Source organism: Pezoporus occidentalis, unplaced genomic scaffold, assembly GCF_034315485.1.
Source record: "Pezoporus occidentalis ecotype Australia unplaced genomic scaffold, CSIRO_AGI_Poc_V1 ctg59, whole genome shotgun sequence".
NCBI classification, from domain to species: domain Eukaryota; kingdom Metazoa; phylum Chordata; class Aves; order Psittaciformes; family Psittacidae; genus Pezoporus; species Pezoporus occidentalis.
The window spans coordinates 5,050,936-5,063,264 of NW_026915932.1; the positions used below are offsets into that span (position 1 = coordinate 5,050,936).

The window sequence follows — 12,329 nt, forward strand, 5'->3', positions numbered from 1 at the left end:
TTTATTTCCTCAATATTTTCAAAGTGTTTGCATCTGATTTATGCTTTTTAAAATGGATAATTGTTTTTCTTTTCCTGAGGTACATAGAACACATTTTACTTACCTTTGCCTTGATTACCAAATGCTTCTGCCTATGACTCACATACATTTCCTCAGTAATAAAACTGAACGTTTTGAGAACTTAACCTCAGGGCACTGATACCATAAGTTATAAAAGCTTGTTAAAAATAGTTTCACTCATCTGTTTACAATTTTTTACAGATAAAGAACCAATTTTCACTATTCCAATCAAAAACATCCTTGCAGTGGAGAAACTTGATGAGAACTCCTTCAACAAGAAAAATGTAAGTCAAAAGAATTTATACACAATTTTTGATGTATTCTTTAAAGAAGTTTGTAATTAACTTAGAATTACTAAAACCCTGTTACTAAACACTTCAGAAAAAAATCTGGTTTGGATCTGGGATAAAAAGCTGTATGCAGTATTTCCAAGTACTGTGAACATGGATCTCTGCACCAGTTGTTGTGACTAATTTTATGACTTCTGCCCTGTTTTTAAATATCTGGAATGAAAGTTAAAACTTCTGTGACATTTTTTCGAAGCACTTTTATGTAAGATATTAGTAGTATGGATTGTAGTATGTTCTACTAGAAATGGGGTATTACTGAACTCATATTTATTCATTTTGATAAGAACTTCTTGTAATACCTTCCTCAGCTGAGACAGTTTGTCTGTGCTCACAGACTTATTCTGGACCTGTAACACATCAGTATTTCTACTATTACTTCAGTCCAAAATTCTGAGGCAGTGATAAAAGTACAGCTGTTACTTAGGCTGTGAATGGTAGGAGAGAATTCTGAAAACCTTCAGTCACTCTAACGATATGAAGCATAAAGTCTGAGGTCACATTTTAAAGATATGTGAATGAAAAGGACAGAAAATGCATTATGTTCTAATTGTTTAAGGGTTATTTGTTGGATGAGGAAATGGTGTAGGTGGAACACAGGTTTCTGTTTTGCTTGGTGTGTTTGGGCAGCGTTTTTTGTTGGTTTGTGCGTGTGCTTGTTAGTTTTTTGTTTGGTTTTGCTTGGTATTTTCCTAGGGCTTTGTAGTGAATTGAAAGAGGTGAAGTCTTCTTTCCTTTCTCCCATGTCTTGCTTTCTGTCTTTATTTGGCCTTGTTGAATTCCTTGAGCTTTGAAATACATTTTTGCCTTTAAATAACCAGATTTTTTTTTACTGAGTAGAATAATCTTGTGTTTCTTCTACAGATGTTTCAAATACTACATGGAGAAAAGCCTCTCTATATCCAAGCAAATAACTGTGTAGAAGCTAGTGAATGGATAGAAGCTCTTTGCCGGGTAACGAGGTCAAACCAGAAGCGGCTTAGTTTTTACCATCCTTCTGCTTTCCTGAATGGGAACTGGCTTTGCTGCAAGGCTACAATAGAGAACACAGTTGGCTGTGCTCCTTGCACTGCGTAAGTTGCTTCTCAAACGAAAATATACATGTTTTGTAGGACAAATAATGTATGATTCACTATACAACTTGAAAATCTGAAGGCAAAGCTTTTCCTGTTTACTTTAGCAAGTTCTGCTACTAAAAACAGCTATTAGTAATAGGCACATCCTACTGGATTTTACTAAGTCAATTGCTTCATCAGTCACCATATGAAAAGAAGGTAACCAATTCAGCATGTAAATCAGAAATATTGAATATTGGTTTCTTTTCATGCAGAATGATAGATTTAGTAGTCGAAGTATTCAGATGCCAAGTTGAATGCAGAAATATGACACGCCTAGATCATCTGCATAAAATAATTGAAATACCTTGCTGCAGAGGGGTCAGCCTGGAAGTATCTCTCTTTCCTTAATGATATTGTCTGGTCTATGCAGTCACTTTTTATTTTAACCTTACATATTTTAAAACATAATGTACTAAGAAAATTGACTAAATCTTAGATGTAGATTCTGACAAAATCATTTGGGTTTTGTAGGTATGTCAGGAAAATGAATAATGTCTTACAAGGAATAATGCCTTTTAAACTGTTGATTTCTGAAAACAAACAAATAATCTGATATTTAAATAAATTTACCCTTCACTGGATAGTTTGCATAAATTACAGACTGAAGATCTCAATCGTCTAAGTTTCAGTCTAGATGACTTTCAGAGAACTTTTATAATACTTTTTCCATGTTACTCAGTTCATTCTTTTATTACATTTCTCAACAGTTCAAAAGATTCACATTACTAAATAACTTTTGGTTAGGTTTTTTTTTCTGTTTTTTTTTTTTGGTAGGTTGGTTGGGTTTTTGTTTTTTTTTATTTAGCTATTCTGGTTTAGGAATGTATCTTGTCCTTCTGATATAGTAGATTTTTTTTTTAAGTGTTTAGTTGTAATTTAATGGCCATTAACCTTACTTTGATATTTCTGAGCTATTTTTATCTCAACATATGGAATAATGAATTATGTTGGTTAAAAAGTGACTTTTAGTATTGCTGTATTCATTGCTCTCAAAACTGTATGTGCCTGTTCTTATAGAACACTTGCAATGAATGCTGTTTTGTGTAGCTATTGTGAAGCTGTCTCTGAGTGACAGACTTATTAAAAGGCTAAGTATATTGACACAGAATTAGTTTTCATTTGCTTTCAGGAGTAACTTATATTGACTACTTGCCTCTTTTTTTTGCCTTTTAGAGATGTTCCTGCTGATACTCAGATTGAGATTGATGGCGACAGAGAGACAGAAAGAATTTACTCACTTTTTACTATCAACATGTCTAAACTACAGAAGCTGGAAGGTACTCAAATAGTAATTCAGAAGAATTAATACTGATGCTGCTCAGCTCTTATTCTTTAGGCCTATAACATCAATTTGATGTCTTAACAACTTACCTGAAAATAATAGAGAGTAGAGACACAGATTATATTTCTGTTATTTTATTGCTCTGGTATCAGACATTGGTCAGTCATTTCTTTACAGTAGACATAAGGTACGCACATTGTTTTAATTGAATTTGTATATATGAAATATATCTAATAGCCTAAGCAGGGAGGCTGCAACTGTAGGTAGTTGCTCTTCTGTCTTTGCTCTCCTTTTTCTGACTATGGAGTGAATTCTGTTGAATGTGGTTGAGTTTCAAGAAAACATTAGTCTTCTGTTAATGTGAACAGGAGAGAACTGGATGCTCAAGATGCTGAATGCAACCAGCAGAGAATAAGCCACAGCACTGTAAATACATCTAGTTGACACTGTCTCCTGCTTTTGTCTTAACCCATTTTATGCATAAGTTAGAGTAAGTTTATATATTAGAATTCTAGAATCACCATTTACGTAACAGATTTGTTTGTTAATTATCAAAATTCTAACTGCGATAATTGTGGTAATTTTTGTAGAGGCTTGCGGAAGTATAGCAGTCTATCAGGGTCCACGGAAAGAACCGGATGATTATTCTAACTTCACAATTGAAGATTCTGTAGCAACTTTTCACACACTTAAACAGATAATAGATATCATAGAAAAGCTGAGTGAATCACATGAAAAATACCGAAAGAAGAGATCGTCTAGTGCTAAATATGGGAGTGAGTAAGTATCTTGTGTGATTTGATGTACATAAATGTGGGTTTTTTTAAAAAAAAAAAAGAAAAATTCACACAACAAATCCAGGCTTGCTTAGATAAAGATAATTAAGCTAACAGTACATTTAGACAACACAAAGACATGGAGAAAATAGGGTACATAATTTTTAGTAACGCAAATATTTTAGCAATTATTAGAAGATAAAAGAAGTTCCTCTGGTATAGGATTCACCTGTGTTCCTGTTGAGATTCCCATAAGCTGATACAATGATTATGTTGTTCCCTTGCAACTTAATATTTGAAGTGCACATAAAATTTACCCCTGTCTTCCTGTCCTCTGGGTTTGGTTTTGTTTTTCTTCTTTCCAAAATTTCAAATTTCAGCTAAGAAACAGTTAAAATACCAAGTTACATAAAACTGCAAAAATTACACTGCAGGAACATATCTTTAATGCAGTATATTAACTAATACATTAATTGTAATTCACTTGCCATTCTCAATGATAAATAATATTTCTGGTGAAGTTGGAAGGAAGAAAACCCAAACCAACCAAAAACCACCAACAAAAAAATTAACTGGTTCTTTCAAGTGCATTGTTGTTCCAAAGCAGTTTCTGATTTTTTGTTGCATCAGTAAGGCTTGATTCACCTGAAAAAAAAAAAAAACAAACAAAGAATGATTTGGTTTTGCCTAATTTAGTATCAACTCAAGTTGGTAAGGAGAGTTAACTGATTTAGAGGTCTCACATGAAAGTACATGGTTTTCCACAAAACCTAAAATTTCTTAAGTAGTGGTAAAACTTACGCAAAAAACATACAGTTTTTATTAATAAATTAAAATTATATGATGAGAACTTAAAAGCTAGTGTTAACCTTAAAATATTTAAATATAGTATTTTATTTTTTCCAGAGAAAATCCGATTGTTGGAAAAGTTTCCTAACCAGAACAAACTGCAGCACACTTGGATGAAAAAAGAAACTGGAAATATTCTTGGTTGTTTTGTTTTGTTTGTTTGTTTTTTTAATCATTATATGCCTTTTTACAAAGTATTTAAGAATGAACATAAATGTTAGTTGTGTTGACAATCTATTTAATATTTAATAGAAAAATGTCTACTTGGAAATTTGGTCTTAAGTTTATTTTCCTTTTGCTGAAGAACTTGGAAGTTCCAGGTTCTTGGATTAACAGGTGTGAATAAATCTAAATATTGTTTTGCCATTGTTGTCTTATCGGGAAGAACTTCTAAACAAATAAGCTTTGTAATGGAAGAAAATCCACATGGCACTTGTTGGTTGGATGACATCTCTCAATACATACACTTCAAACTTGCATGAGTTTACCATGAGTGCCTGCCCTGCAGATACAGATCTTGAAATAGAAATCCCAAGATACTATGATATGGGAAAGATTTGAAGCTTCACACTCAATTCATTTGACTTTTTTTCTTGTATTAGGTGGTGTCATGACTTCATTTATCTATATCTGAAGTCTTACAAAATTGTGCAGTATGCTGCAAATAATCTGGACAGCAGATACCAGTGTTAGTAATGTTTTTAAGTACTAAAGAAGAAATCAGGGAATTTATGTTGTACCTCTTGTTTACATTTGGGGTGAGTATAGTATATGGAGTGACATTAGACCACTATCTATTTTCCTTAGGATTTTTAAGGTACATAGTTTTTCTTAATCTAAAAAGAAATGCAGGGTAGCAACATTCTTTTTAAACAAGTTTGCCTACAAACAGAAAAATTTAAATGTGATCTGATTGTGGTTAAGTACTGATCAATTTACATCATCCCATGTATAATCTTACCTTTTTAAATAAAAAGTAATAACTAGGTCCAGCTCACCTTTTGACTACAAATCTAATAAATAATCTCTTATAATCACTCAAAGCACTTTAGATATCTGGACTATCCCAGATTATTTTTAGATACTTTGTAGTATCTGCTTGTTATGATCAGTTGAATGATCAACATTGTTTTGTCTTAAAGCAATGCTTCATTGAGTGTTTTTGTATCTTTAGTTACATGAATTTGTATTTGCCACTTAACACAATTTCAAACTGGCATTCTTGACTTTAATAAGATTAATTTTTGCTCGTGTCATCTGAGAAGCTAGATTTACGCTGAAAGAACAGATATGTATATAACCAGGAAGAAGCAAAGATATTACTGTGGCAACTTTGCTTCATCAGTATTAAATACAGTGGTACTCCTTGAAATACTATTTTTTAATAATAACTGTATGTGGTACATTTATTTTTGGAGCATTTGCTATGGAGTCTTTTGTTGTTGAGTGTGTTTTTGGGAGGTTTATTGTTCTTTTACAATCATGATTTGGCCAAATTAATTAGGAATGTAACTTACAAATAGAATAGAAATCCACCATGCTTGAAACTGTAAGCTGTTTAAATTACTATACATCTATTATACTGTTGTAGGGAGACTTTCTGTAGTAAGAGTAAGTTAGCAAGACAGGATTGAATATCCGTTGGAATGAATGTAACTGATTAGGATAACTATTTTGGTTTAATACCAGACAAACCATTTTAGAATATCCAGGATTCAGTTCTAGTATGTGCAACGTCACAATCATTTATTCATGTCCACTGTTTTTGCCTTTTCCTTTTTTACACATTTGATGTATTCTAAGGGACAACTGGGGAGTGGAGAGGAGCGAATACAGTAATGCCAAGAAATGTGTTTTGCCAAGGTAGAGTGGGTCTGATTGTCATTCATAAAACGCTCCATTAACAAAAAACTGCCATTAAACAAAGTTGAATGTGGCTGAGTGTCAAAATTAGATTTTGCTGTATATAGATAAACCCTGTGGCAATGTATCTGTTCCTTGGAGCCATTTTCTGTTTTCAAAGTCAAATTTAAAAAAAAAAAAAAAATTATATGCTCTTGAAACAATTTTTTATTATTTTATTTTTTAAATATGCACTTTTTTTTTTTTTGCTTTGATACTGGAATATCTAGGTGGAAAAAAAGGACATTGAATATTTGTGACCATTAAGATTTGATATCTCATTTTATGATGTTTTAAAATGCAGTAGATGTTCTAGAATTTAATTAGGTACGAGTAGAATGATTAATAATAAAAATTGCCTTCATTTTGATTAGTCTTGAAAGATGATGTTAATCAGTAATTCTGTTAGGATTGTAAATTATCATTAGTTTTAATTTGTATTATGATGATGTATTGTTGAATGTATTTTTATTTAAATTTTATTTTCTTATCAAGACATTAAAATGTTTTGTAACATTGCTTGAGAATAACTCACAAATAAATTACCACAAACTTGAGATACACTGTGTTTATTCGAGGCTTTGCTTTTTAATGTGTAAACATTTACCTGAAGACTGAATTAATTGGTCTTACTTACAGGAGTTGGGTATAAAGAGAAAAACCTAGTTGAAAGGGAAAAGAAAACCAACCCCATGATGTCAAGCTGAGGTATCTAGCTGTTCATGTACTGCATTATTAGGTTCTAGCTAAGGCTGACGGTTGGAAAGAGAAGCGATAGTTAAATCATTTGTCATAACAGCATGCATGGAAACCTTAGTAATGTGACACATTTTTTAAAGCTTGCAATGACTGATGTACTGAAGGATATCTAGTACTGTGTTATTAGTGTTATATCACTGTTCTTTTTTAATGCTTATTTATTTGTCTTTCACTACCTGTCCTGTGTACTAGGGCCAGCTGACAAATACAATTTGTCAGACCCATCTTAAATATATTGCATGTGGAGAAAAACAGTTTCTCAATCTTTCCTTATGTAATCTGGGCACCTTTTCTGCCACCTGCTCTCCCTTCCTAAGCTTCTGTGCATTTTTAGAAGATGATTTTGTACAAGCTTGTTTTGATGTATTAAGAGACCTTGTTTCCTTGTACAGAGAGCTGACCTGTTGTCCTTTATTGCTGGTATGGAAGCTCCTATTAGGAGTTACAGTGCAAGCCTTCCAGTCATTTCAGAATTTATTTTGATTCATTCCAAGGTAGGCTGTATTAAGACCCAGTCTGCGTGGTCACTGCATTCATTTGCAGAGATCATAGGGCAAAGTAAGTTAAAGATGAAATTGGAAGTACAGGAGAATTTTTTTTTTAATTAAGAATTATTTTTTTTTAAGGATTCTGTGATGGTAATAGCAGAGTGATCTGCTCTTTTCACTGCTGATATGCTACCTTCTCTAACTATTCTATTAAACCGTGTTTTCTCCAAACCATGACATGAAAAGGTCATTCCCATCTAAGATCTGTAACTTCTGTGTTCTTCACGTTTTTAAGTTCTGGGCTAGGCTGGCGATCATAGATGTATAGGGCCTTTGTAGCTAGAAAGTAATTCCTAGGACTCTGGATTCCTTGGAAATCTTACACAGTTCTGTACATCTTTGTACCCCATCATATATGCAGATAACTATAGTGAGAAAATGCATCTTTACAGCCTATAGGTAGACAAAAATATGTATTCATACAGTCTACCTATAGACTATATATAAAGGTAACAATTAGTAATACGTGGAAAATTACAAGACGTTATCTTTAATCTCTGCTCACATGTATTTTAAAGTACAAAGTTTACAACATCAACTCACATGTGATAAAGAATGATTGTATGGTTTTTAAAAGAGCATGCATATGGAATAAAAATTTGGCCAATAAGCAACATCTCCCCGTAACAAAGGCAACTTCCAGTAGAATAGGCAAATGTATACAATTAAGGTTCTTACAAATAGTTGCAGAAGCATATTTAATGTTTATGTAATTCATGTAGATTAAATAAACCAGAAGGCCTTTAATAGCAGTAAGTAGACTATATCGGTTTTACTGTGTTCAGCTGTGATAATACTGCTGCTGATACACTTTTCTCTGTTTGTGGGATTTAGCAATATAGGCAGCTGTTTGAATACCTGAGTTTGGGGCCAGAGCTGTAAGAACTGGGAATGTAGACGCTAATTTAGTTAAATTAGGTAAAATAAAATTTAAGTTTTAAAAGTCACTTTGTGTACCTAAATCAAAGACAAAAAGTTAGATAATCAGCTCTACAGTCAGAATAAGGTTTAAAAAGACCCTGTGGCTGCAGTGTTCAGGACTTCCATGTGCTTTGTAAGAATGGGGAGTTTTGTGTGTGGGTTTTTTGTTGGTTTGTTTTTAAATAGAACTGATTAGACAACCTTGCTGAATTGCCTTTAAAATATTCTTCACATTGATAAATGCTTATGGAAAAATAACAAAATAATCCATATATAATCCATATATAAATCTTAATTGGATGTTCCATAAAATTATACGACCAAGATTTTTAAGTGTTTGAGGTTATAATTATTTTAGTAGGATTACTATTGCAAAGGCTATAGCAGTTCTATATGAAGTCTAGTTAAGAGTTTCACAAAAAGAGGATACAAATCTATTCTAAGTTTAGAAATATTAATTATATCTGGTTTTAAATCAAATTAGACAGTTTAGTTTGCTTTAAGGGGTTGTGATTTTGTTCCCCACTTTCATTCTCTCTGTTTGGTCATCTTACTCAGGGAAGAAAACAGAGAATCTTAGAACAGCCGAAGTACATCTGTGTGACTTGAAGTCAAGACATAAAGGTAAAAATCTCTTACCTGGCCCCTCTGAAATAGTAGTGCAGAAGATTTTGGCTGTGGTTTCTCAAAAAAATGCAGGATATCCCCTACTTTGCTCCAGGTTGGTGTTTCAGGGACAAACTCCAATGTGTCAGGGAGCAGAGAGAGAAAATTCAAAGTTCTGCAGGATGTGTGTGTGGGTCTGTATATATATATAACAAAAGAAGGCTTCAAAGCTAGCCAGGCTTGTGTTCAGTGTGCAGACTCCCTGCTTACTGAAGGATTACTTCAGTAGCTGGCTAAGAAGCTGAGGGGTGGGAGCTCCCAAGGGTTTAACACTACCTCAGTTGCTCAGCCTTCGCTTTTCCTGGTCTCTGTGACATTGTTGCTAGGTGATACAGAAACAAGCCTTCATCAGATGGCAAAAAGCAAGCAAAAGAGATAAAATTAGTAACAGGGCAACTCCCCTATAAAATCCAAGTGATCTACAGTAATACTCAGACCTGGCATTTCTGTTGTGTGTTTCATCCATAAACCTTAAAAGTACTTCTTAATGAAAGAAGAGTAAGTATTCTGTCTGTCCTTGTTGAGGGGTGGCAAGGTGCTATGTGTTGTGTAGCAACACAAATTTTAAAAGTCCTAGAGGAAGGAATATTTCCCTGTAGTTTCTGTTGCTAACAAGTATTTAAATGGTGCAACATGCAGGCAAAATGCGTTGTCTAATATTTGGTCATTTTAATCATCTTGAATCATAAGCTGACGGCCTAGAGGGTGACAGTGTAAACTGAGAGGCTTGTACAAGCATTTTTTTCTTATGATAATGATGCAGTACACCTTATAATTTACCTCACAAGTTGTGTTTAGCCCCATACCTTTTTCTTACCTTTTCTCCTAATCTTGCTGATCTACCCAAGTCAAAATAAGACCAAATATGTTACAGGTTACCTGATGGATTTTACAAGTATATTAAAGCTGAAACAGAAATAATCCTAGTCCTAGGTATGAGATCTTAAAGGAAGCATCAAGCTGTACAAACAGAAAAATACAAGGATGAGTTCCAGTGCTGCTGGAAAACTCTATTAAAGATCTAATATTTTTAAACATATGATGATTTCTGTAACAACTGAAATAACTCACCTGGCTTTCTCCTGAATAGTTGATCCAGATTCTTGTCTTGTGTGGCATTTAAATGGTTTTGGGTTTGGGGTTTTTTTTGCAATTTATGCGTATACTTAAGTTTTATATGCATATATTCTGGCACTATGTTGACCAAAATCTTGAAGTAGAAAGGTGGATCTAAGTCAAAAAAATGTGACATGGTACACAGGGTATAATGTCTGCAAGCGTGAATGATGAGAGGATGAATGTTGCCTATGCAATTCCTTCCAGAAGTTTAAACGTGTCATGGGAGTTTCCATAAGGCAAGTTTCTATGTGACTTCTCTTGCTGGTGTTTTGGGGGTTTGGTGGAGGGTTTTTTTGTTTGTTTAGTTGGGGTTTTGCTGATGCTGTTTTGGGGGAGGGATGTTATTTTTTAGAGTTCTTTGGTTGGTTTGGTGTGGGGTGTTTTTGTGTTTGAGTGGAGGGCAGGATTTGCTAACTGGCTTTGAGGATCTGACCTGATACCAGGCAGGATCCAAATATCTCTGGAATGTTAAAAATATTAAACTACAGTACCTCACAAAAAAGGAAGTGGTAATATTTTAAAATGGAGGGAGGGGCGTCCCCTGATAACAGCAAACCTACATAGCTTGATCTTCAGTTTTCTACTCAAAATGCAGTTTCATTCTTAAACAGCTAACCTCAGTTAAAATATGTATCATTTTGTCTTCACAGTTAATTTTTTAATAAATATGAGACAAGCTTCTAACTTGAAAATCCATGCTGTCCGGGGGGAATAGTAATAGCCGAGTTTTACACCAAAGAGTAAAACCATTGGTGAACCAGAACCTAGTGTAGAATTTGATAAAGTTGGGGTCTTCGCATCATTGGCTTTAAATCTCTGCTTCAGAAGGAGAGATGGGTAAGCCTGGGTGTTGCATGAAGAGTGGAGAAGTTCCAAGGGTTTAGACTTGGTTAAAGAAGCACAGCAAAGTCAGGAGCTATTTAGTCTCATTTGAGGCAGGGTTTTCTCATTACAGCAGAAAGGTTCTCATGCATAGGTAAGTTATTTTTTCTTAAAACTTCTTTAAGGATTTCCTCTCTATATATTAGGTGTCATGATGTTTATTTGTTTTACTTAAAGAGTAATGCACTTAAGAATCTCGATTACTGGTACTTCTCTGTCTTTGAACTCATTCCTGGACTTCTATAAAGTTCATGCCAAATCACGCGCATAAGCAGCAATACAGGGAAAATGGTGGGGATGTAGTTTCTTTAACTGCATTTGCTACTCTGCATTGCAATATATTTCTCTCATTTCTTCAGTCTCTCTTCCAGTGAGAGCTTTCCAGTGTAAAAGTGGTATGCAATTTATTCTAAAAATATAGTATGTTTCCCTAATTCCTGGTTTGTTTTTTTATTTCTGGATGCCCACTTCATGCTTCTCTTTCACAGAAGCTCTACATATTAACATTGAAATGTATTTTCCGTTTTGGCAATTGATTCAAGCAGCTTCAGTAAAGCCTTAAGAGCTACCACAAGTGGTTTTGTTACAAGTGATAACTAGTGTGCTGGTACACTGCTGTCTTCTTCCCTTGCAGCCCCGCTCTCTCAGCTATAACCACCACAATATTATGAGTACTGACCATTAATAGCCCTGTTTAGCATATTGCTATTGGCAAAATGGCACAGATAGGCACAGATGATTAAAAGTTTAAAATTATGTTTATAGTTAAAGAAAAAGCTTAAGATTATTAGCGTTTAAAAACTAGTTTTGACACAGAAGTGAGCTTAAATTCTTTCTTTGGCAGATAAATGGACAAAGTACTCAAGCATTCTGATATATGTTAGTCTATTGACAGAGCAAACAGTAGGTGCAATAATACAATTCAGCATGTGCATTAGTTGGCCAAGATACTCACATGCTTACATAACTGTTCTTTGCATTATTATAAAAATTACATTTCCCTTACAGTTCTGTTATTAGTAAAAATAATATTCAGTTGTGTGTTTCAGAGTAAGCGAGATGTGGGGAAAAATAAAAATCTCAAAAAGTTGTTAGAGGAA

At 33.8% G+C, this 12,329-nt stretch overlaps 1 protein-coding gene across 3 annotated transcripts in view; it reads left to right on the forward strand.

Annotated features, from left to right (window-relative positions):
* Positions 1–5,651, forward strand: part of RASA2 (RAS p21 protein activator 2) — a 50,155-nt gene extending 44,504 nt beyond the window's left edge. For all 3 annotated transcript variants that reach the window (XM_062638961.1, XM_062638963.1, XM_062638962.1), the window contains 5 exons: positions 262–344; positions 1,272–1,480; positions 2,699–2,802; positions 3,398–3,587; positions 4,490–5,651. In XM_062638961.1, the coding sequence (XP_062494945.1) occupies positions 262–344; positions 1,272–1,480; positions 2,699–2,802; positions 3,398–3,587; positions 4,490–4,520 (617 nt within the window). In that variant the 3' untranslated portion in view covers positions 4,521–5,651. The remainder of the gene's footprint in view (positions 1–261; positions 345–1,271; positions 1,481–2,698; positions 2,803–3,397; positions 3,588–4,489) is intronic.
* Positions 5,652–12,329: the final 6,678 nt, after the last annotated feature.